Source organism: Myotis daubentonii, chromosome 5 (assembly GCF_963259705.1).
Source record: "Myotis daubentonii chromosome 5, mMyoDau2.1, whole genome shotgun sequence".
Lineage (NCBI taxonomy): Eukaryota > Metazoa > Chordata > Mammalia > Chiroptera > Vespertilionidae > Myotis > Myotis daubentonii.
The window spans coordinates 27,938,061-27,957,408 of NC_081844.1; the positions used below are offsets into that span (position 1 = coordinate 27,938,061).

The window sequence follows — 19,348 nt, forward strand, 5'->3', positions numbered from 1 at the left end:
TGACTCTCCCCAGCCCACTAGAGCTGAAACTCATTAAGCCTTCCTAATGACAAATGCTCCAGCAGGCGGCAGGCGGAGAGCAATTGCTCCAGAAACCTGCCAGATTGGAGTCCGCCCAGGTGACTGTTTGAGACTCAGCCCTGGGTTCCTGCCTCCCTTGGGGTCAAGCCAGTCAAGGCTCTATTGTGCTCAGGTTCCCAACCCCTGGCAGTCTGCTATCCCCCTGATGCAGGCTAGTCCCCATTAAGGGGTCAGCAGAGTGGGCATAACCACCTAACAGGCCCGTAACTCCCAGAATGAACTCCGAGTCCCTAGCCCAGGCCCTGGCACAGGGGCAGCTGTGAGGAAGGGATGAAGAGCAGGTAGGCCACACCCACAGCCCCGCCCCAAGAGGGAGAGCCCACCACCTCCCCTGTCAGCCACAGGGATCCTCTCTGCTCTCACAGCCTCCCGGCATCTGCAGAGGCGGCAGGACCCAGGCACAACCTGTCAGAAGAGTTTGTGGTGCAACAGGGAAGCATCAGCGTGCGGGCATCACTCTAACTGGGGTGCCCGTGGGTGGGGTGTGTGTGTGTGGCTCTCCCAGGATCCCCTGCAGGTCTCCAGCTCCATCTGACCTGCTGAGTCCAGGCTGTGGGTTCCAGGCAGGGTCCTTGCATTCGGGAACACCCAGGTCTGAGGGCCGCTGGTGCTGACCGGCGCCCCCTTCCCTGGGGCCTGGATGTCCTCAGGCCCAGAATGTGGAGGCTTCTCAGGGAGGACGCGCAGGCTGGACACTAGGGGTGGCGGGAGAGGCCTGCTCCGACAGTGCGCCCTCACTCAGCAGGGAGGAAATGAGACACAGGACACGGAGCAGTGGTTCCAGGTTTAATGGAGGGTGTGAGGGTGCTGCACTGCTGCTCAGAGGGCCCACAGCAGCAGCAGCCTGGGCCCCACAGAGAGCATCTGCGTTTTGCGATTTAATAGAGGAACATGGCATAACCAGGAACAACGTAAGGCCCTCCTACCCCATCCTGGACACGGACAGCTCAGCTGACTAGGCCTTCCCTTTGGGACAGGGCACCCCCACCCCCTGGGTCTGGGAGCTCTGGGATTCCCCCCACACCGCTGTCCTTCCCAAGTCAATTCCAAAAGAGGGGGGAATCTGGCGGGGACAGCCCCAACTGGGTCCGACAGGGAGCCCCTAATGGTGCAGAGCCCCTCTCCTAGCCATTTTGGGAACAATAAATACTGTGTGACATCAGCAGGGAGAGGCGCCCATGCTCGGCTGGCAGCAGTAAGCAGGGCCTCCAGGCCCAGCCACCCTGCCTGCCCCGCCCCATCCCAAGGCCAGGCCTGGGCACCTGCCCCCTCACTCCGTGCGCAGGATGATGTGGATGCCGGAATCCGTGAACACGGGCCCGCTCATCTCCCCCGTCCGAAGCGCAAAGGAGGCATCTTCAAATGGCTTTTGCATCTGACCTGGGGAAATGTAAGGGAGGATGCGTGGGGGTCAAGACGTGGCAGAAGCTCGGACCAGGCAGGACGGCCAGATGGGGCTCCCGCCTGTGCCCAGTCTCCCACTCATCTGTCACTTGGTTTATGGCCCTGTCCCGGTGCTGAGCAGCCCAGCTGGAGGTGGCAGGGCCATTAAAGAGGCCCCAGGAAGCCTGAGGACAGCATGAGGGATGTCGGGCAAAGCTGCTGCTGCTGCTGCGTGCTGAGAGATGCACTTCAGTGATGAATGTTTCCCTAGACCCAGCTCCCAGCCCCGGCCACATCATCTGTCCTGTCTGCCCCGTCTGCCTCCCGGGGTGGGTGGCAGCTCCTGGTTGGTTACCCCACACCCCTCACCCCATCCTGGGCATCTTGGGGATGGAGGGAAAGGAAAACAAAGAAGTGGTGGTCAGCTGGTCCCCTCTGCTCCTCCCTTCCCACTGCCCCAACCAGACAGCCCTAAACTCAGAGCTGCTGATCCAACCCATCCTCCCTCACCCCTGGTTCCCCACCAGTAAGGGTGGGTAGAGGTTATGGGAGACTACCCTGGGGCTCGCAGGGGCCCTGCCTTACACCTCCAACTGGAGGAGAGGCAAAATGCAGCTTGGTGGGCCCGTGACGGAAAAAATGTGCAAAGAAACACAGCCTGACGCCCCATCCCAGGAGAGAATGACTGGGGAGAAGGCTCTGCAGTCATCCCAGCCTCTACCAGCAAGACAGCCTCTGGAGCCTGAGGAAGGGCTGTGCTGCCACCTGGTGGACCCTGAAGGCGTGTGCCGCAGGGGCCACCCCTCTCATCCTCTACAGCAGGCGGGGGGAACGTCGGGCAGTGTAGGCCTGCGGCGAAGTCATTTGGTCTGGCCCTGCCCAGGCATTAAGGGTGAGTTAGTCACATGTTTGACCAAACATGAGCAGGCAAATGTTAAGTTGGTAATTTGTATGGCCCGTGAGTGACGTCATAAATACCCAACAGCCCTCGGCAGAGAACAGGTCCCATCCCTGCTCCGCAGGCGGGGGGGGGGGGGGGGGGGAGGCCAGAGGGTCCCCAGGGCTGGGTGGTGCCCCTTACTTGCGCACCTCTGCTGAAGGCACCCAGGTCTCCCCTGGCCTTGGCCGAGCTGCAGTCACTGTACTGTGAAGCCAGAGACTCAAAGTCTTCCTCTCCGGACTTGATCTTCTGGATGTAGCCTGTGGACACACATGACAGGAGGCACACGGGAGACCATGTCAGGGGCGGGGCGGGGCAGAGAGCTCGATGAACGGCGGCACACCCCTCAGAATGAAGCTGTGCCACCTTTGCTCTACCGCGTACGCGCACACATGCACGCACATGTGAATGCTCGCCTGCCCCACATGCTAACACACTGCCACAATGCCTTCTCCCTGCACACGCCTGGAGGCACAGGAGTCCATGAAGTGGTGCCTTCCACACGCATGTGCACTGTGACCCTGCAGTAACCTCAACAGCCATGCTGGTCTCACAACCCATCCTAAACTCCTGCTCCCTTTACCACGCTCCCCAATCCACACAAATATAACAAGAATTCAGCAACCCAGGTATGTGCCCTTGACCAGGAATTGAACCCTTGACCCTTCAGTGCATGGGATGATGCTCTAACCCAGCCGTGGGCAAGCTACGGCCCGCGGGCCGGGTCTGGCCCGTTTGAAATGAATAAAACTAAAAAAAAAAAAAAAAAAAAAGACCGTACCCTTTTATGTAATGATGTTTACTTTGAATTTGTATTAGTTCACACAAACACTCCATCCATGCTTTTGTTCGGCCCTCCGGTCCAGTTTAAGACCCATTGTGGCCCTCGAGTCAAAAAGTTTGCCCACCCCTGGTCTAACCACTGGCCAGGCCAAAAGTCAAGCTTTTAACCACCCCTGCCCATAGCTCACAGGACCCAGATCTTCCTCCGAGCAGCCAGCTCTCCCAGAAAACATTCTGCTCAGATGGAGCCTGAAATGATATTTAAAAAAAACATTTCCCTCCTCAGTTCACCTTCTAGAGCAGCGGTTCTCAACTTGTGGGTCGCGACCCCTTTGCGGGTCGAATGACCCTTTCACAGGGGTCGCCTAAGACCATCGGAAAACACATATATAATTACATACTGTTTTTGTGATTATTCACTATGCTTCAATTATGTTCAATTTGTGACAATGACATTGGGGGTCACCACAACTTGAGGAACTGTATTAAAGGGTCGCGGCATTAGGAAGGTTGAGAACCCCTGTTCTAGAGGCTGACCTTCAGGAGTTTGGTCTTGGCCAAAAGCCAAGATGCAAGGGAACCTTCAGACTCCTGTGTCCCCTCGGCTCCACTCTTCTACCCCACAGGGTGCCCCTCCCAGCCCCACCCTGCTTCTCTGCTCCCTCAGCCCCATCCACCCGCCGCCTTGATGGCGTCCACATGCCATCCTTGCTCAGGCATCTCTTCCCACTTGAAGCTGGCCTGCTGCCTCCCGCCCCGCAACTCCTGCGCCCCAAGACCCCGCTCTGTGAGGTGCCTCCCCTGGGCCCCGCTTTAACACTGTCCTGTTTGGGCGTCTGTGGCCTGCCTGTACTAGGAGGACGGGGGCTGGGTTAGCCTTGCTCACTGCTGTGTCCCCAGCACCTGGCACTATACACTGAGCAGATGTTCACTAATGTTGAAGGAATTCATGAATAAATGAGACAGAAACAGGCCACGGGGAAGGAGGGAGAGGGATCCGCCGCTGGGCTCTGTAGGCAGAAATGCCAGAATCTCATACCTTTTCTGTGAACCTCAGGCCCAAATACTAAAGAGGAGGCAAGACAGCAAGTACAAACCAGACGCCCTGGCCTTTTCCCGGCAATGCCCTGGCCTCACCTGACTGCGTCAACGCCAGTCACCAAGACAGCGCCCACCCAACCCCATCCAGCGGCGCTCCGGCTGGGACAGGAGCCGGGCAGACCAGCAGCCTCACCAGGAGCTGCCAGTCTGCAGCGGCACCTTCCACCTGCTCGGGGAGTTCGGGAACTCCTGAGAGGATGCACAACAGAACAGCCTCTGCCCCTGCTGGCAGATCACAACAGCCCTGAGGCTGAGGGGACCTGGAACACAGATCCCAGCTTTACTGCTCCTGAACCTGTGACCCTGGTGGGTGACTTTCCCTCTTGGAGCCTTCCTTTCCTGACCTGCAAAATGGGCTAATTAGCAGCTCCTACCTTGGAGGGCTATTGTGAGGCATAAAGAAGGTATTGCTGGAGCAGGGCCTGGCCCAGAGCAAGCCCTTGACAGGTACTAGCTATCGGTCCCCACAATATGGACTGCAAGGGTGCCCCAATTCATGTGCTGACCCCCCAATGTGACTGTACTTAGAGATGGGCCTTTAGAGAAATAATTAAGGTTAAGTGAAGTCCAATAATTAGCGTTCTTATAAGAGACACCAGAGAGTTCCATCTCTCCCTCCACATGGGCACACACCAAGGACAGGCCTTGTGATGACAGCATAATTACCGGAGGGAAGTGAGTGAACAAAAAGGGGGTCTCTGACCCTAAAACGGTTTGGAGACAAACAAGGGAAAAAGCCTGGACAGAAAAAAGGTAACGGTTTAGTTCTGTCATCCCAGAAGTCCCAGACCCAGCAGGAAGGGCCCAGAGAGACCAGCAGGCTGGGAGTCACTGCCCTGGGGGGGAAGACATGAACCACAGCACTAACTGACCCTCGATCCTTGGACAGGGTCATGGAGAAGCCCTCCCCACCTGCTCTCCTTCCCTGCTTCTCCAGGGCCTGGCCTCCTCAGACAAGGACACCAGGATTACAGGCAGCCCGTTCTTGATCTCCGATAGCTCCTGGCCACAGGCCAGCAGCTGCAGAGGAGCCGGCGCTGAGAACAGGGGCATCAGCAGAAAACTTGGAAGCACTGGCTCACTGCAGGCAGCCTGTCCCCTTGGGCAACGGGCTGCACTGGCTCTAAATGGGTACTGATGAGGCTCCAGACCCGGCTGCCAGCTACAAAGTGTGCTGCCCGAATCCTCATCTCCTGATCACCTGGAATAAGCCCCTGACAGGGGAACACTCTCTTCCACGGGAGAAAAAAGGAGCCCAAACGCCAGGCTCGCTGACCTGGCACCACAGCCTGCACCTCACTGCTCCCTCCCAGCAGCCCTGAAGGAGGCCTGCCCCAGCCCCATCTCAGTGTCTCAGGACACGGAGGCAGAAGAGGAAGCTCACTGCCCAAGGTCATCAGAGGGTCTGCCCGCTGAGCCCACCAGCTCCTGCACCCCTGCCCAAAGCTCTCCGTGGGCCCGAGTTCTTCCCATCAGCCGTGGGGAAGCAGCAGGGGCTGCCAGAGAGCAAAGGCCTGGTCTTGACCTTGGCCCCCACCACACACGCCTGACTGAGGTCAAGGCTCCAGCATGTAAACCAGAGGTCCTCAAACTATTTAAACAGGGGGCCAGTTCACTGTCCCTCAGACCGTTGGAGGGCCGGACTATAGTTTAAAAAAACAACTATGAACAAATTCCTATGCACACTGCACATATCTTATTTTGAAGTAAAAAACAAAACGGGAACAAATACAATATTTGTATTTGCATGTGGCCCGCGGGCCGTAGTTTGAGGACCCCTGACGTAGACAGTGAGCGCCAGACACTGAGCCCATTGCTCTTCTGAGCACTCCCTGGACCTTTATGGCCGCCTTGTCCCCATTTTACAGAAAAGGAAACCGAGGCTCTGAAAATGAAGACACCTGCTGAAGGCCACGCAGTTGGCACCAGAATCCATCTCTGTGTGACTCCAGGTTGGGCTACTGGGTTCCGACTTTACCCCACCCCCGCCCATCTAATCCATCACCCATTCCTCTGGATTCTGCCTCCTAAATCTTTCTAGAATACGCTCCACCCCTCCCGCCCACCTCCAAGTTCAAGTCACATCATCTGTAGCTGCAATTCCTCCCACAGCTTCCACCAGGCCCTCCAGCGCAGGTGGGCATGCCCTCCCCTGCTAACCCTGGTCTGCATCCACTGAAGGTTAGGCCCCAGGGCCCAGCTGCTTGCGGGGAGCACCCTCTCCCAAGTTACCCTCCCCAAGACCCAGCTGACTTCAGCCCCTCAGCCCCACAGCAGTGCCAGCTGACCACACACCTGCCCCCCAGGGATGGGAAGCACCCTCACCTGCCATCCCAGGCGGGCCTCACAGCCTGACAGTTGGCCCAGCCCCCTCCCAGTTGCCTTCCCAACGGCTCTTCCTCAGGCCCTCAGATTTAGTGAGTCCCTCCTCAGACTGCATCTCTCTCCACGTCCTCTCTACCAGTGGTTACCTCTTGTCACTCAATCACAAACGCCTGTTACGTCTCTCCCTTCTGGTCCAGAAGCCTTGGAACAGGGACCACCTGAGCTGGGAGGACCCAAGATGCCATCTCAAGGTTCTCTCTGGGCTTTCTCCACTCGCTTCCTCCTTTTTCCCTGAGGCAGCCACATCCCCCCGCCCCCCCCCAACCTCCTCCTCCTCCTCACTCATAGTTGGTCCCAGCCAAACTGGCCTCTGGACCTTCTGGCTTCCCTGGCCGTTCACCTCCAGCCACACTATTGTGAAAGCACCACTGCAGCGCCCTTCTCCGGGTCACACTTGGCCACGTTTCCTGCATGACCAGGAAAGACCCCGACTCTCTGCCTTGCTCTGGGCCCTCCTCAATCTGGCCAGGACCTGCCCTTGAAGGATGTGGCCCTCTTCAGTCCCCCGCACAGCCCTCCAGGGTTCTGTTCACAGCCCAGCTCCAGGCCTTTATTTCTGTCATGTCCTCTGCCAGGAATCCTGCTTCCTACTGCTTCACGAACAATGCGAGTGCTCACAGGCGCCGGGCTGTGGGCTGGGCAGTGGGAAACGGGGAAAGAGCAGATCCAGTCCCTGCCCTCATGCAGCTTAGGAGGCGAGTCTAATCGGCCTCGGATTCTGTGCAAGAACCGAGATCCTCCCTATAATGTTATGAGGCTAGCAGGTGCCATTTATCATGCCAGACACCATATGGGGGAGGGGGTATGCATGTGTGTAAGTAACATCTTACCAACCAAGTACTGGACCAAGTGATATGATAGCTAAACACAGCCAATACTGACTACTGTGTACTCGTTGCCAGGCTTGTGTTAATAACAACAACCATAATCACCGCGAGTAATTATAGAACGTTTACTAGGTGCCAGGTCTGTTATTCGTGCTTTACTGTCTTAGGTCAGAGCCCTCACAACTACCCTGTGAGGTGGGTCCTATTATACTAATTTTACAGGTAGGAAATTAAGGCTCAGAGACGTTAGGCAATTTGCTCAAGGTCACACAGCCAGGACCTGGCAGAGTCCGATGGGAACTCAGGCTGTCTGGGCATGGATGAGGGTCCAGTTATGTGGGGTAGGAGCAGCCAGGGAGAGGTCTGGGGTCTCTGGTGGGAGAGGCTGAGTGGATGATGAAATCACAGGTGAGATCCAGACTAGCACCGTCCAACAGAACTTCTCCCGAGGATGAAAATGTTTATCTGTGCTGCACAAGATGCAGCCCTAGCCGCACGATGCTACTGAACACTTACAGTGTGGCCTCACGACTGAAGAACCAATTTTTAATACTTCTTCATTTTAATTCAGTGATGTAGGCAGTGGACAGCTCTAGGGCAGGGTTCTGCCAACAATGACGGGCAGGCTCGCTATTTCTGTAAACAGAGTCTGACTGGCATCTAGCCACGCCCATTTGTTTACCTTTTGTCTAACGCTATCATTTTACAAAGCAGGGCATACAGAGACTGTTTGGCCTGCAAAACCTAAAATATTTACCATCTGGCCTTGTAAGAAAGTTTGCCAGCCACTGTTCCAGACTGTGGAGAAAACAGGAGAGAGCAAGAACAGCCTCCTCTCTCCGGACAGAATGAACTTACAAACTGCAGCCAGCTCTGCACGGCTACCTTTCGGACCTCCCTCCCCCTCCAGAACCACTCCTGGTGCACCGCAGAGGCCTGCTCGATGACAGCATCATCCATCACTCCCACTGACTGAGGGCACACGTGCGCCATGCACTGTCTTATCTCACTGAATTTTCACAACCACCCTCAGAGGCAGGTATATGACGATGCCCATTTCATAGAGGTGAAAACTGAGTCTCAGGGAGGTGACTTGGGCCCCTAAGGTCACAGAGCTTACAGGGGTCTGCTACCCCAATGCTGGGTCTTCCCACCCCCACGGATGGAAAGAAAAAGGAGAGGTGGCCATTGGCCAGGCTCACGTCACCTGCAGGCACTTTTGTGTCAGCCAATGCCACACCTCACAGCTGAGCAAGCTGGGGTAGAGGGCCTGGTGTGATTTCTACGAGGCTTGCTCTGGCCCGTCAGGGAGAGGCACCCCCCCCCCCCCCCCCCCCCGCATCCTGTCTCCAGTTCTGCTCACTGTTGATCAGCTCCAGGGCCTCCTCCTTGGTCCGGGTTATCTTCTCTTGCCTCCAAGATGACGGCCGCCGTGACTGGCTGTGCTTGACCAGCAGGTGTGAGCAGCGCACCCTGGTAGGCTCCCCCTGTCCGTTTTTGCCACTGCCACTGCTGTTGCCACTCGGCCGCTCCCACTGGCTGGCGTTCGTGATGTGATTGAAGTAGTACACCCGGCCTGGAGGGAGAGGAGGTGGATATTCAGCTGGGACTGCTCATAGGACACCACCCTGAGGCCAGAATAAGGGACTGGCCTAGGAGATGCCATGATTCAGCAAATTCCCTGTGTGTCCACCACATGCCACAGGCCCTTAGCGAGCGAACATTCCAGGTGGGGACAGATCGCCACCCGCCAAGCAAACAGGACACGGTAACTTCAGTCACTGATAACTCTGAATGAGCCAGGTGACAACAGAGAAGCCAGCCGCACCCCAGAGGTGGACCAGGGCCGGGGAGAGGAAGTGGTTCAAAGCATGCACTCAGCAGTCGGACCACCTACTCAAACCTGGTTCTGCCACTTCCTCACCGTGTGACCTACCTTCCCCCGGCCTCGGCTTTCTCACCTGGAACGTGGAGATGACAACAGGACCTGCCTGTTGGGCTGCTGCAAGGACTGAATGAGTTCACATCTCTAACGTGCTTAGGATGGCTCCCGGCTCATATTTAAGAGTGTGATAGCCATTACTAGCTCCATTTATAGAGGACAAACCTAGGCAATGTTTCCTGAGTGTTTACTGTGCTTCAGGCACACTATGGAGGGAGGCATGGTGTCAGACAGCAAAGCTCTGCTCTTTCCCCTACAGCGACACTGCAAGGGGCCAGACGTTACTCAGCGACTGAGGAGCATGGAGTAAACACGGCACACAAGAAACCTGAAGCGCGAGGGACCCAGCAGAAAAGGGGTGTCATTCCACTGGGTTACATGGAGGGCTTGTGTCCAGCCCTGTGAAGGGCTGGATGTGGCCCTAAGGACTGTCAGGGTCAAGCCACGCAGAAATGGCAGGTCTATGCCACAGCAAGGTGAGTGAGAGCTGAGCCACGGAAGGTCTATAAAACCTTGGCCATGGACTCCATCTCCTTGAAAAGTGGCGGTGAAGTGAGAGATGAGGCCGTCAAACTTCATGGGGTTAATGTGGAGAGTCCATGATGATGCACACGAAGTGCTCATCAGAGCTATTACTGCGAGGATGACTACTATGGACAACGATGGGTGGAACAAGATGCAGGGCCTGCTGCTCTGCAGTTTGCAGTGACAAGAGCATGGGGCTCTGGAGTCAAAATGACTGGATGCTAAACCAGCCCTCAACACCCCGCCCCCCGCCCGCCCCCCATGAGTGACTTTGGGTAAACTCCTTCATTTTTCTGGCCTCAGTTTCCTCACCTGCAAAATGGGGGCAATGACTGCCAACTTCCCAGAGTTGTGGCCAATCAGAGAAGACACTTAAAACGCTCGGCACAATGCCTGCAGCTGATAAAAGTACCCTGTTGTGGACATTATTACCATGGATAAGCCTTACATCGGACCCAAGAACAGGGGCTCAGCACTAGGTGTGGGTGGCCGGCGTGGTAGCAGGAGCAGGTTGTGCATCCGAGGCCGGGGTGCACCCCGGGGCCACACCCTACGCATGGGCCTCGGGTGTCCTCCCCCGGAGATGGACCCCCAGGGCCAGCGGGGTGCGGAGACGCTCCCCGGCGAGGTCAGGTGCATTAGGCCGAAGGGTGCCAGCCCGGTCCGCAGGGCCAGGGCCTTCGCCGGGAGGAAGGCCGCGGGATCACCAGCCCCGCCCCGCGCCCCCGCAGCGCGCTGGGCCTCCCCGGCCCGGTCCCAGCCTGTTTCCTCCGGCTTCCCGGCGCCAGAGGCTCCCAGCCTCAACAGGGCGGGCCGGGCCGTTACCGGAGGATGCGGAGCCAGGACCCCACGGGAACAGGGCGGCGGCGCCGCGCCCGAGGGCGAGCTCGAGCCTTGCTCCCGCTCCCGCAGACCCGCGCGGCCCCGCCCCAGCCAGGACCCCCGCGGCACCTGAGCTGCGGCTCATGCGCTTCTCCCAGCCGAGGGGCAGCTTCTCCTCGTCCGCCATCTTCCCTCCTGCGGCAGCGCCTGCTCCGCCTCCGCGCACCGCCTCCGCCGCCCGCGCCCGCCCAGCGCCGCCGCCAATTGGCGGGGCGCGCCTGGCACCGGGCCTGGCGACGACTCCCATTGGGCATCTTGACTGGCTTTCTATTGGGCAAAAGCGAAAGCGGGCGTACCCACCCCTCCTTTTCTTACCTGGGCCCCGCCCCTCGCTCTCCTCGGGCCTCGAAGTGTTGAGGAAGGGAGACACTCCGCCTTCCCGACTCCCTTCTGCAAGCTTCAAAGGAGGCCCCGTCCCTCCTGTGCGTCCTTAGCCACAGCGCCTGTCTGATTGGCTACTGCAGCCGCGATTCCGTCCCCTAAGCCGTTTCCGGAGGGCCGCAGCCCACCTTACGGAAGCTAGCTAGTGTGGAGGTAGGGGCAGCCGACCAGATGCTTGGGAGATGCGGTGCTGTCTTTACTGTTGCCATAGCAACGCAGTTGCCTTGGTGATAAGCATCTAATAACCTGAAGCCTAAATCTGGCTTCTCCATCCTCCCTCTTCCCACCTCTTTCCTTCAGATGTTCAAGACTAACCCTTATTTTATTTTTTGTGCAAAGCTAACCCTTTGCCTGTGCCACTGACCCAAACACCTTCACTTATCCCCTCTCAAGCTGGCTCCTGCCTCCATCCTGATGACTGGTGGGTGTTGGCACTGCCACTCAGATGGGGACACAGAAGGAGGCGAGGGTTGGAGGATGATGAGTTCAATCTGAGTCAATTTAAAATGGAGTCCACGGGACACTGAGGAGGTGGTTGGGGACCCAGGGCTGGAGATAGATATGGAAGTAAAAGAGACTAACAGGAAAGGGTTCAATTACAGTTCATCTACAGCGTGGGCCCTCATGTGATCACTAAAAAGAATGAGGCACAGTGAAACGTATTCACAGGAAAGTAGAGACAGGATTCGGTAGAAGGTTAAGAACACCTCAGAGCCAGATTGAGTTCAAAGCCTGGCCCTACCATTTCCTATGACCTTGAACAAATTACTTACGTAACCTCTGCATTTCAGCTTTCCCACCTGAAAAATGAGGGTAAGAAATAAAATATATTTCATGCATATCTTTGATGTAAAGTGTAAATGAGTTAATTTATGTAAAGCACTCAAAACAGTGCCTGGCCCATACATGGCAGGGATGTATTTTCTGGGTGGAAAAAAGCAATAATAGTACAGCATAGCAATTATACTATGTAGAAAGGCATAACAAAATGAAAAAAATAGAATTCTTTAATGACATCATCCATGGAAATATATCGAAGTATTAAGAATATAAAAAAGCAAGCTAATGAACAGTATCAGTATTAGAATATGTATAATTAACGGTGTAAAAACTATAGATTTACATCACAGAAAATTTCTGGATTCAATAAATATGTCATAACTACCACTGGTGATACAGATGGAGAAATGAACAACTTAAATAATGCCATTTTCATTTTTTATGAGCATGTATTAGCATAATAATCTTTTAAATAATATATAATTTTAGAGTTAGGGCAGAGTTACAAAAGTAGTATAAAGATTTTAGTATAGAAGATAGAATTTCATATAGCCTTCACCTAGCCTTCCCTTGTATTAGCAGATGCTAATAACGGAACAGAGGTTCTTAACCAGAGGTGATTTTGTTCCCTAAAGGACATTTGACAATGTCTTAAGACGTTTTTGGTTGTCACAAATGGGGGGGGGGGGGCATTGTTTCTAGCATTTAGTGGGTAGAAGCCCAGGATTCTGCTAAATATCCTACAATGCACAGCCCCCACAACAAAGAATTATCCAGCCCCAAAAGCCACCAGTGCCAAAGCTAAGAAACCCTGCCATAGAGTAATTATCAAAATTAAGAAATCAACATGGGGGTGGCAGCAGTGTGGAGGGGGGTAATGGGTGAATAAAGAGGACATCTGTAATACCCTCAACAATAAAGATACGTTTTAAAAAATCAACATTGATATAATACTCTTAAAAAATTTTTTTTTATTGATTTCAGAGAAGAAGGGAGACAGAGAGAAAGATAGAAACATCAATGAGGAGAGAGAATCATTGATCGGCTTCCTCCTGCACGCCCCACCCTGGGGATTGAGCTTGCAACCCAGGCTTGTGCCTTTGACTGGAATCGAACCCAGTAAGTACCCTTCAGTCCGTAGGCTGACGCTCTAACCACTGAGCAAAACCAGCTAGGGCAGTATAATACTTTTAGACTAGACTTGAATCCACATAGTCACATCTCCTTAGTCTCTTCCAACATGTGACAATTTGTAGGTCTTCCTTGTATTGCATGATCCTGATACTTTTGAATAGCAAAATGCCCATTCTGATGTTTTATCATGATAGGGTTTGTTGGATATTTTCTCATGAATAGATTGAGGTTATACATTTTTGGGAAGGATACCACAGAGGCGATATAACTTCAGTGCATCATACCTGGTATGCAATCTATTCCTGGTTGTATTAAGGTATCTATTGTTGCAATAACACTTACCTCACAAGTTAGTGGATTAACAGTTATTTTCTCACAGATTCTATGGGTCAGGAATCCAAGCACAGTTTAGCTGGTGTCAGTAGGGGTGGCTGTGGTCTAATTTGAAGGCTTGACTGGGGCAGGATCTACTTCCAAGCTCTCTCAGGTGGCTGCTCGCAGGATTCAAGTACTAACAGGATGTTTGTCTGAGGACTGCAGTTCTTTGTTGGGGGTCTCTCCATAAGGCAGCTCACAACATAGCAGCCAGTTTCATCAAGGAGCAACTGGCAGAAGCCAGTTTCTTTGCAACCTCATCTCAGAAGTGATATCCCACCACTTTTGCCATGCTCTACTTGTTAGAAGCTAGGTCTCTAGCCTGTACTCGAGAGGAAGGGATTACACAAGGATGTGACTACACAAAGACGAGGGGATCATTAGGGGCCATTTTAGAGGCTGCCTACCACACTTGCAATATTAACGTTGATCACTTGGTTAAGGCAATTTCTGAATTTACTATTGTAATAATACTTTCGAGGGATACTTTGAGATTGTGCCCTTTCAACATGCGTCCATCCTTTTTATTCTGGCACTTCTTACCTCCTGACACCACTAGATGCTCCATGCCCAGCTTGTATTTTCCCTGCCCTGGCTCTAGAACCAATCACTTCTCCAAGAAGCTCTAGTTCCTTTCATTGGAGAATGTTATTTAGAAACAAAGATCTGGGTGCTAGACATGCTCATTGCACCTGGGGTGTCACTGCTTCTGGTCCCTCTAAGTGGAAAAAGCAAGAAAATATATGTATGCACACATATCTGCATGTCTATATACATAGTAAATAAAAACCATGAGTCCACACTGATGCCTCTAACTCTAATCCAGTCCCACAAGTTCATTCTAACAACACCCTTCCACCCTTCCTGCCTCATTTTATTTTTAGCTTTAAAAACAACAACGTATTTTTATTGATATCAGAGAGGAAAGACGAGGGAGAGATAAAAACATCAATGATGAGTCATTGATTGGCTGTCTCCTGCACACCCCACACTGGGGATCTAGTCTGCAACCCAGGCATATCCCCTGACCGGGAATCGAACCATGACCTCCTTGTTCATAGGTGGACACTCAACCACTGAGCCACGCTGGCTAGGCTATTTGTAGCTTCTCCAGCAGTGAGAAACCTGGATCTCACTACCTACAATATATTTACCCATTTGTTCAACTGTGTGTGTGGATACATATGTATGTTTCAGAATTGTTAAATCATGTCCCTGTGAGAAACATATTTACCAACTAGAGTGCAGTGTTTTTCTACACTTCTTTTTGTCTTTAGCCTTCTTGTATCCTAGCATACACTTTCCCCAAACTTAGGTCAGCTGTCTTTCCCACCTTCTTGTGTGTGTGTGTGTGTGTGTGTGTGTGTGTGTATTCACCTGAATAGTCAGGGAACTTCACCTATTTTATTTAGGTTTTCATTTTTTCAAATTCCAACCACAAGCTAAATACAATTGGAAACCAGTAAGCACTAAGTTTGCTCCAAAAGAGTAGGATCATTCAGATTTACTCCAATAAAGTATATTCCCCACCTTCTTCAGTGTGGTCATGTGATTCATTTGTAATACAAGCAGATTCATTAGACGGCCTGCATTCCATTCCTTCCTACACTGTTTCTGACAGAGTCCTGCATTCACCACCACAGTTCCCTCATCACAGGAATCCCTCCAAACTGCCCTTTTATGTAAAAAAATAATCAATAAAAATACCAATGAAAAAAGAACGAGACATATAATTTACACGGAAGGATATCAAAAGCATAAACACAAACTGATGCATAGTATGTGAATATTATAGAATGTATAATTATCCCAATTTTATAAAAACTATAGGTTATATTTCAGAAAATGTCTGGATTCACTCAAATATGTTAGTAACTGCCAGTGGTGGGAGGGGGGATGTTAATATGAAACAATTTTTGTTGTTTTTACTTTTCACCTGAGTATTTTTTTCCATTGATTTTTATAGACAGTTGAAGGGAGGGGGAAGAGACAGAGAAAGAAACATCGCTGTGAGAGAGAGATATTGACTGGTTGCCTCCCACACTTTCCCTGACTGGGCTGGGGATGGGCCTGCAACGAGGCAGATGCCCTTGACCAAATCCAACCTGGGACCCTTTAGTCCTCAAGCCAAAGCTCTAACCACTGGGAAACCAGCTAGGGCTGAAACAATGTTTGACAAAACATTTGGATTTTTTTTACAAGCAGATATTGCATAGTTATCTTTTAAAAGTAAAACTGAAGTTTATACAAATGTGCTGAAAAAGTTCTGACCTCAGGAGAAAAAGGGGTGAGGAAAAGGGCTTTACTTTTTGCACATATTTTCTATGCCGATTTGAAATGATAAGGAATCACCTTGTCAAGGCTGTCATGTAGTTTATTTATTTTGCTTTACTTGAGGCCTTTTATTTTTTATATATTTTTAATTAAATTTATTGGGGTGACATCTATCCTATATAATAAAAGCATAATATGCAAATCAACCAAATGGCCAAACAGCAAAACAACCATCTGGGACCTGCTATGACACCCACTGGCACCAGGCCAGCCAAGGCGGGTGTGATGCAATCGGTCGGGGGCCCGGCCATCACCCCATGACCGCCCCGCAGAGGGAGGGCCAGGCCACCAACAGGCAGGCTGTGGCGGGTGGATGGGGCCTCCCTCTGCGAGAGAAGCTGGTGCTGGCAGCCGGGGGAAGGCAGGCCTACTCTTGCATGAATTTTGTGTATCGGGCCTCTAGTCTATAATAATAAAAGTGTAATATGCTAATTAGACCGGAGGTCCTTCTGGACAACCTGCTGGATGAAGCCTGGGTGCCAGGTGCCAGAGGGAAGCCGGTGCTGGCAGGCGGGGGAAGGAAGGCCTACTCTTGCACAAATTTCATGCATCGGGCTTCTAGTTGGTTAATAAAAGGCCATCCTGTAGTTTAAAAAAAATTTTTTTTTAACAGGTCAGAGGGGGATACTGAGTTCTAAGGGTAGTGGGAAACAGACATGTCTTAGCGATAGAAGGGAAGCCAAGAGGCAGGTAGAGAGACCAAAGAGAAACCATTCTCAACAGAATCCAGGCCAGCGCTCTCCCAAACAGCTGGCAGGTCATCTCCCCAGAAGCTTGGTGGTGAAGGGAAGGCAGAGGCTGGCAGGAGCTTGGGGGCAGGGGGGGTGTCAGGGGGAGCAGTGGGCTAGAGCTGACTGTGTTGAGCTACTGAGGAGGATAGGACAGGTCAATACCTTGTGGGGCGTGCAGGAGAAAGAACAGAGCAAGGTTCTGGGTGAAGCTCTTGAGAAGGGTTCCAGAATATGGCTCTGGTAAGGACAGGGACAAGGTCGGCCCCAGGATCTGTGGCTAAGGGAACAGAGGTGGGGTGCTTGGTGTCCTGACTACTCACACCTGGGAGAAGACTGGAGCCAGCTGGTAACACCATGTAACAGACATCCTTGCTGCTCTAACTGCATTTCTCATTGAGATGTGGGTGTCATCATGGTACCCCATTTTAGAAGAGGAAACTGAAGATCAAAGGAAGCTGACGACCCCAGACCCCACCACTAATCATCAGTCAAAATTCAGCCTATGCCACGCTGTTTTGCTCTGTCCACTAGGATTTCCTAAGTGCCAAGAATTGTAGATGCTTAACCTCATTTTCTCTCAGCTACACTCTGCAGCACGACCATGATCTATCAGTTCCAGTTTGGAAAAGGAAATGCAGGCTTAGGGAGGTCAAGAAACTTGCCCAGGGTCATTGTTGACGTAAGAGCTGGGATTCCACCCATAGTCTGTCTCAGACCAGAGCCTGTATTCCTAACCATATCACTGTCCCTACCCAGAGGGCCCTGGGCTTCTTAGGGTGACAATCATCTCAGACCTCTTGCCCTCCACAAACCCACACCGGCTCCCAGTCTCCTGGCTCGCTCTTCCCTCACCGGCCCAGTCAGTCTTGAACTCTGAATGGGCAGCTGGGCACTGAGAGGACAGTGACCACCAGACACCAGCCTTCCCTCACCAGACAGGCCTCAGTCAAACATGACGACAGTGAAGCTATTCTACGTTTTTATTAACATGACTTTTTAAAAACAAGCATCCATACCAGGGGCTGAGAGCAGGAGGAGAGGGGCGGGGGGACCGGGCACGGGGAAGGAGTTCCGCTTTATTGGTAATAAAGCTCCAGGTTCATCCCATCATGGATTTCATCTGGAGGGAAGGTGTTAAGGAGCCTTCGCTGTGGATTCGGCCCCCGCCTTTCACCTCTCACGGCTGGGCCAGGGCGGCCTGCTCGCTCGGCCCGGAGCCAAGGAGGCCATTCTGGGCCGGGTCACTTTGATTTGGAAAGAGCACAAACTATGACATTTCATGCTCCTTTTGCACCGCAGGCATGGCGGAGTCTCACTCCACCCCGACCTCCTTCAAAGTGTCTTCTAAGCCTCAGAATATTTGACCAACCAACCACCTTCCTCGCCCAGCATAACAATGACAGGACTCCCATTCTCCAAATCAGTGGTTCTCAACCTTGGCTGCACATTAGAATCACCTGGGAATCTTTTTAAAATCCTGATTTCTGGGCCTCCTCCTCCGGAAATTCTGTTTCTTTGTTAGTAATGTTGTGGCCTCACCCCATAACAAAGAAACAGACTTTCCGGAGGACGAGGCCCAGAAATCTGGATTTTAAAAAGATTCCCAGGTGATTCTAATGTGCAGCCAAGGTTGAGAACCGCTGCTCCAAATGCTCACCGCGTGCTACAAACTCGGGGAGACTCCTTAGGGCACAGCCTCCGACAGACCGACCCCGGGTTGAACCAAGGACCAGGACGCGGCGTGGAGCCCCGTCCTCCAGAAACCACACAAAGGATACAGTCGCCCAGAGAAACGTGGTCCTTAAAGATCGTGTACCTGCGGGACAGACACCTTTCAGACAGAAACCCAAGGCGGGCGGTCTTCACCCTGGAGGCAAGCGCGCCCCGGTCCGGACCCCCGGCCTGGCCCCCGCACCCCCGCTCGGCCGCCGCGCTCACCACTTCTTCAGCACGATCTTGTTCCAACGGGTCCCCGTCTGGGCAGCGATCAGCTTCTTCAGGTCCCCGATGGTGTCATCGGTGCTGGCGCCCAGGAGTTAAGGGAAACGGAAGGACGGTAGGACGGTAGGACGCGGGGCGCTGGAGGGCTAGATGCACTCACAGCGCCCCCCCCCCGCCCCCCGCAGCACAGACCCAGGTGTCTGTGACCCCCCGCCCCCCGCAGCACAGACCCAGGTGTCTGTGCCCTGCCCCGCCCCCCGCAGCACAGACCCAGGTGTCTGTGCCCCCCCGCCCCCCTTACAACACGGACCTCCCCCCCGCCCCCGCCCCGGGCCACTGTCTCTCCGCCGCCCGTGGATACTTGCACTTCACGCGGACCTTCTTCCCCAGACGGTCGTTGCAAACCACCTCGATCATCCTGTCCGGAGCCACACAGGGCGGGGGGTGGGGGCAGCACAGTCAGCACGTTAAGGGCCCCCCACACCCCAAGACCTCAGCTTGAAACTTAGGCTCACTTCCCACCCCCTCGGACCCGAGTCCTCCGGGGCCCCAAGTTCCGCGTCTCGGGACCGCGGAGCCCAGGCGCCGCCCCCCTCAGGCCCTTGGACCGTCGATGGCCAGACCCCGTCAGCTTTCTCTAACTCGGGGCCGCCCCACCGACCCCTCACCTCGAATCGCCTGGAACCAGCCGACGCCACAACCTCGTCGCTCGACAGCGGAGAGGGGGCCGGAGCCTGCGCTGGGAACCGGAAGCGGAAGTGCGCAGCCTGCAGCGCCCGCCCCTTCCTCGGGGCCTCGTAACCCCGGTGGCGTGCAGTGCGGG

General features: G+C 53.6%; 2 protein-coding genes across 2 annotated transcripts; both read right to left on the reverse strand.

Annotated features, from left to right (window-relative positions):
* Positions 1-853: 853 nt before the first annotated feature.
* On the reverse strand, positions 854-11,065 carry PIN1 (peptidylprolyl cis/trans isomerase, NIMA-interacting 1). Its single transcript, XM_059696885.1, has 4 exons — positions 10,919-11,065; positions 8,864-9,076; positions 2,554-2,664; positions 854-1,461 (listed from the first exon to the last, which is right to left on the reverse strand). The coding sequence occupies exons 1-4, from the start codon at positions 10,974-10,976 to the stop codon at positions 1,352-1,354; spliced, it is 492 nt and encodes a 163-aa protein (XP_059552868.1). The 5' UTR covers positions 10,977-11,065; the 3' UTR covers positions 854-1,351.
* Positions 11,066-17,549: 6,484 nt separating this feature from the next.
* On the reverse strand, positions 17,550-19,348 carry UBL5 (ubiquitin like 5). Its single transcript, XM_059696886.1, has 5 exons — positions 19,194-19,348; positions 18,887-18,943; positions 18,523-18,606; positions 18,363-18,400; positions 17,550-17,704 (listed from the first exon to the last, which is right to left on the reverse strand). Exons 2-5 carry the CDS (start codon positions 18,940-18,942, stop codon positions 17,661-17,663), a joined length of 222 nt encoding a protein of 73 aa, XP_059552869.1. The 5' UTR covers position 18,943; positions 19,194-19,348; the 3' UTR covers positions 17,550-17,660.

What these genes read in the sequence shown, in the direction of transcription:
- UBL5 (XM_059696886.1), bottom strand. Translation starts at nt 18,942, where the DNA reads ATGATCGAGGTGGTTTGCAACGACCGTCTGGGGAAGAAGGTCCGCGTG. An exon ending in AAGATCGTGCTGAAGAAGTG is followed by an intron (nt 18,401 to 18,522) that starts GTGAGCGCGGCG and finishes TCTGTCCCGCAG; the next exon opens with GTACACGATCTTTAAGGACC. An exon ending in CCACGTTTCTCTGGGCGACT is followed by an intron (nt 17,705 to 18,362) that starts GTATCCTTTGTG and finishes CCTTCCCTCCAG; the next exon opens with ATGAAATCCATGATGGGATG.
- PIN1 (XM_059696885.1), bottom strand. Translation starts at nt 10,976, where the DNA reads ATGGCGGACGAGGAGAAGCTGCCCCTCGGCTGGGAGAAGCGCATGAGC. An exon ending in GCGCATGAGCCGCAGCTCAG is followed by an intron (nt 9,077 to 10,918) that starts GTGCCGCGGGGG and finishes CTCTCCCTCCAG; the next exon opens with GCCGGGTGTACTACTTCAAT. An exon ending in CCTGGGTGCCTTCAGCAGAG is followed by an intron (nt 1,462 to 2,553) that starts GTGCGCAAGTAA and finishes ACATTTCCCCAG; the next exon opens with GTCAGATGCAAAAGCCATTT.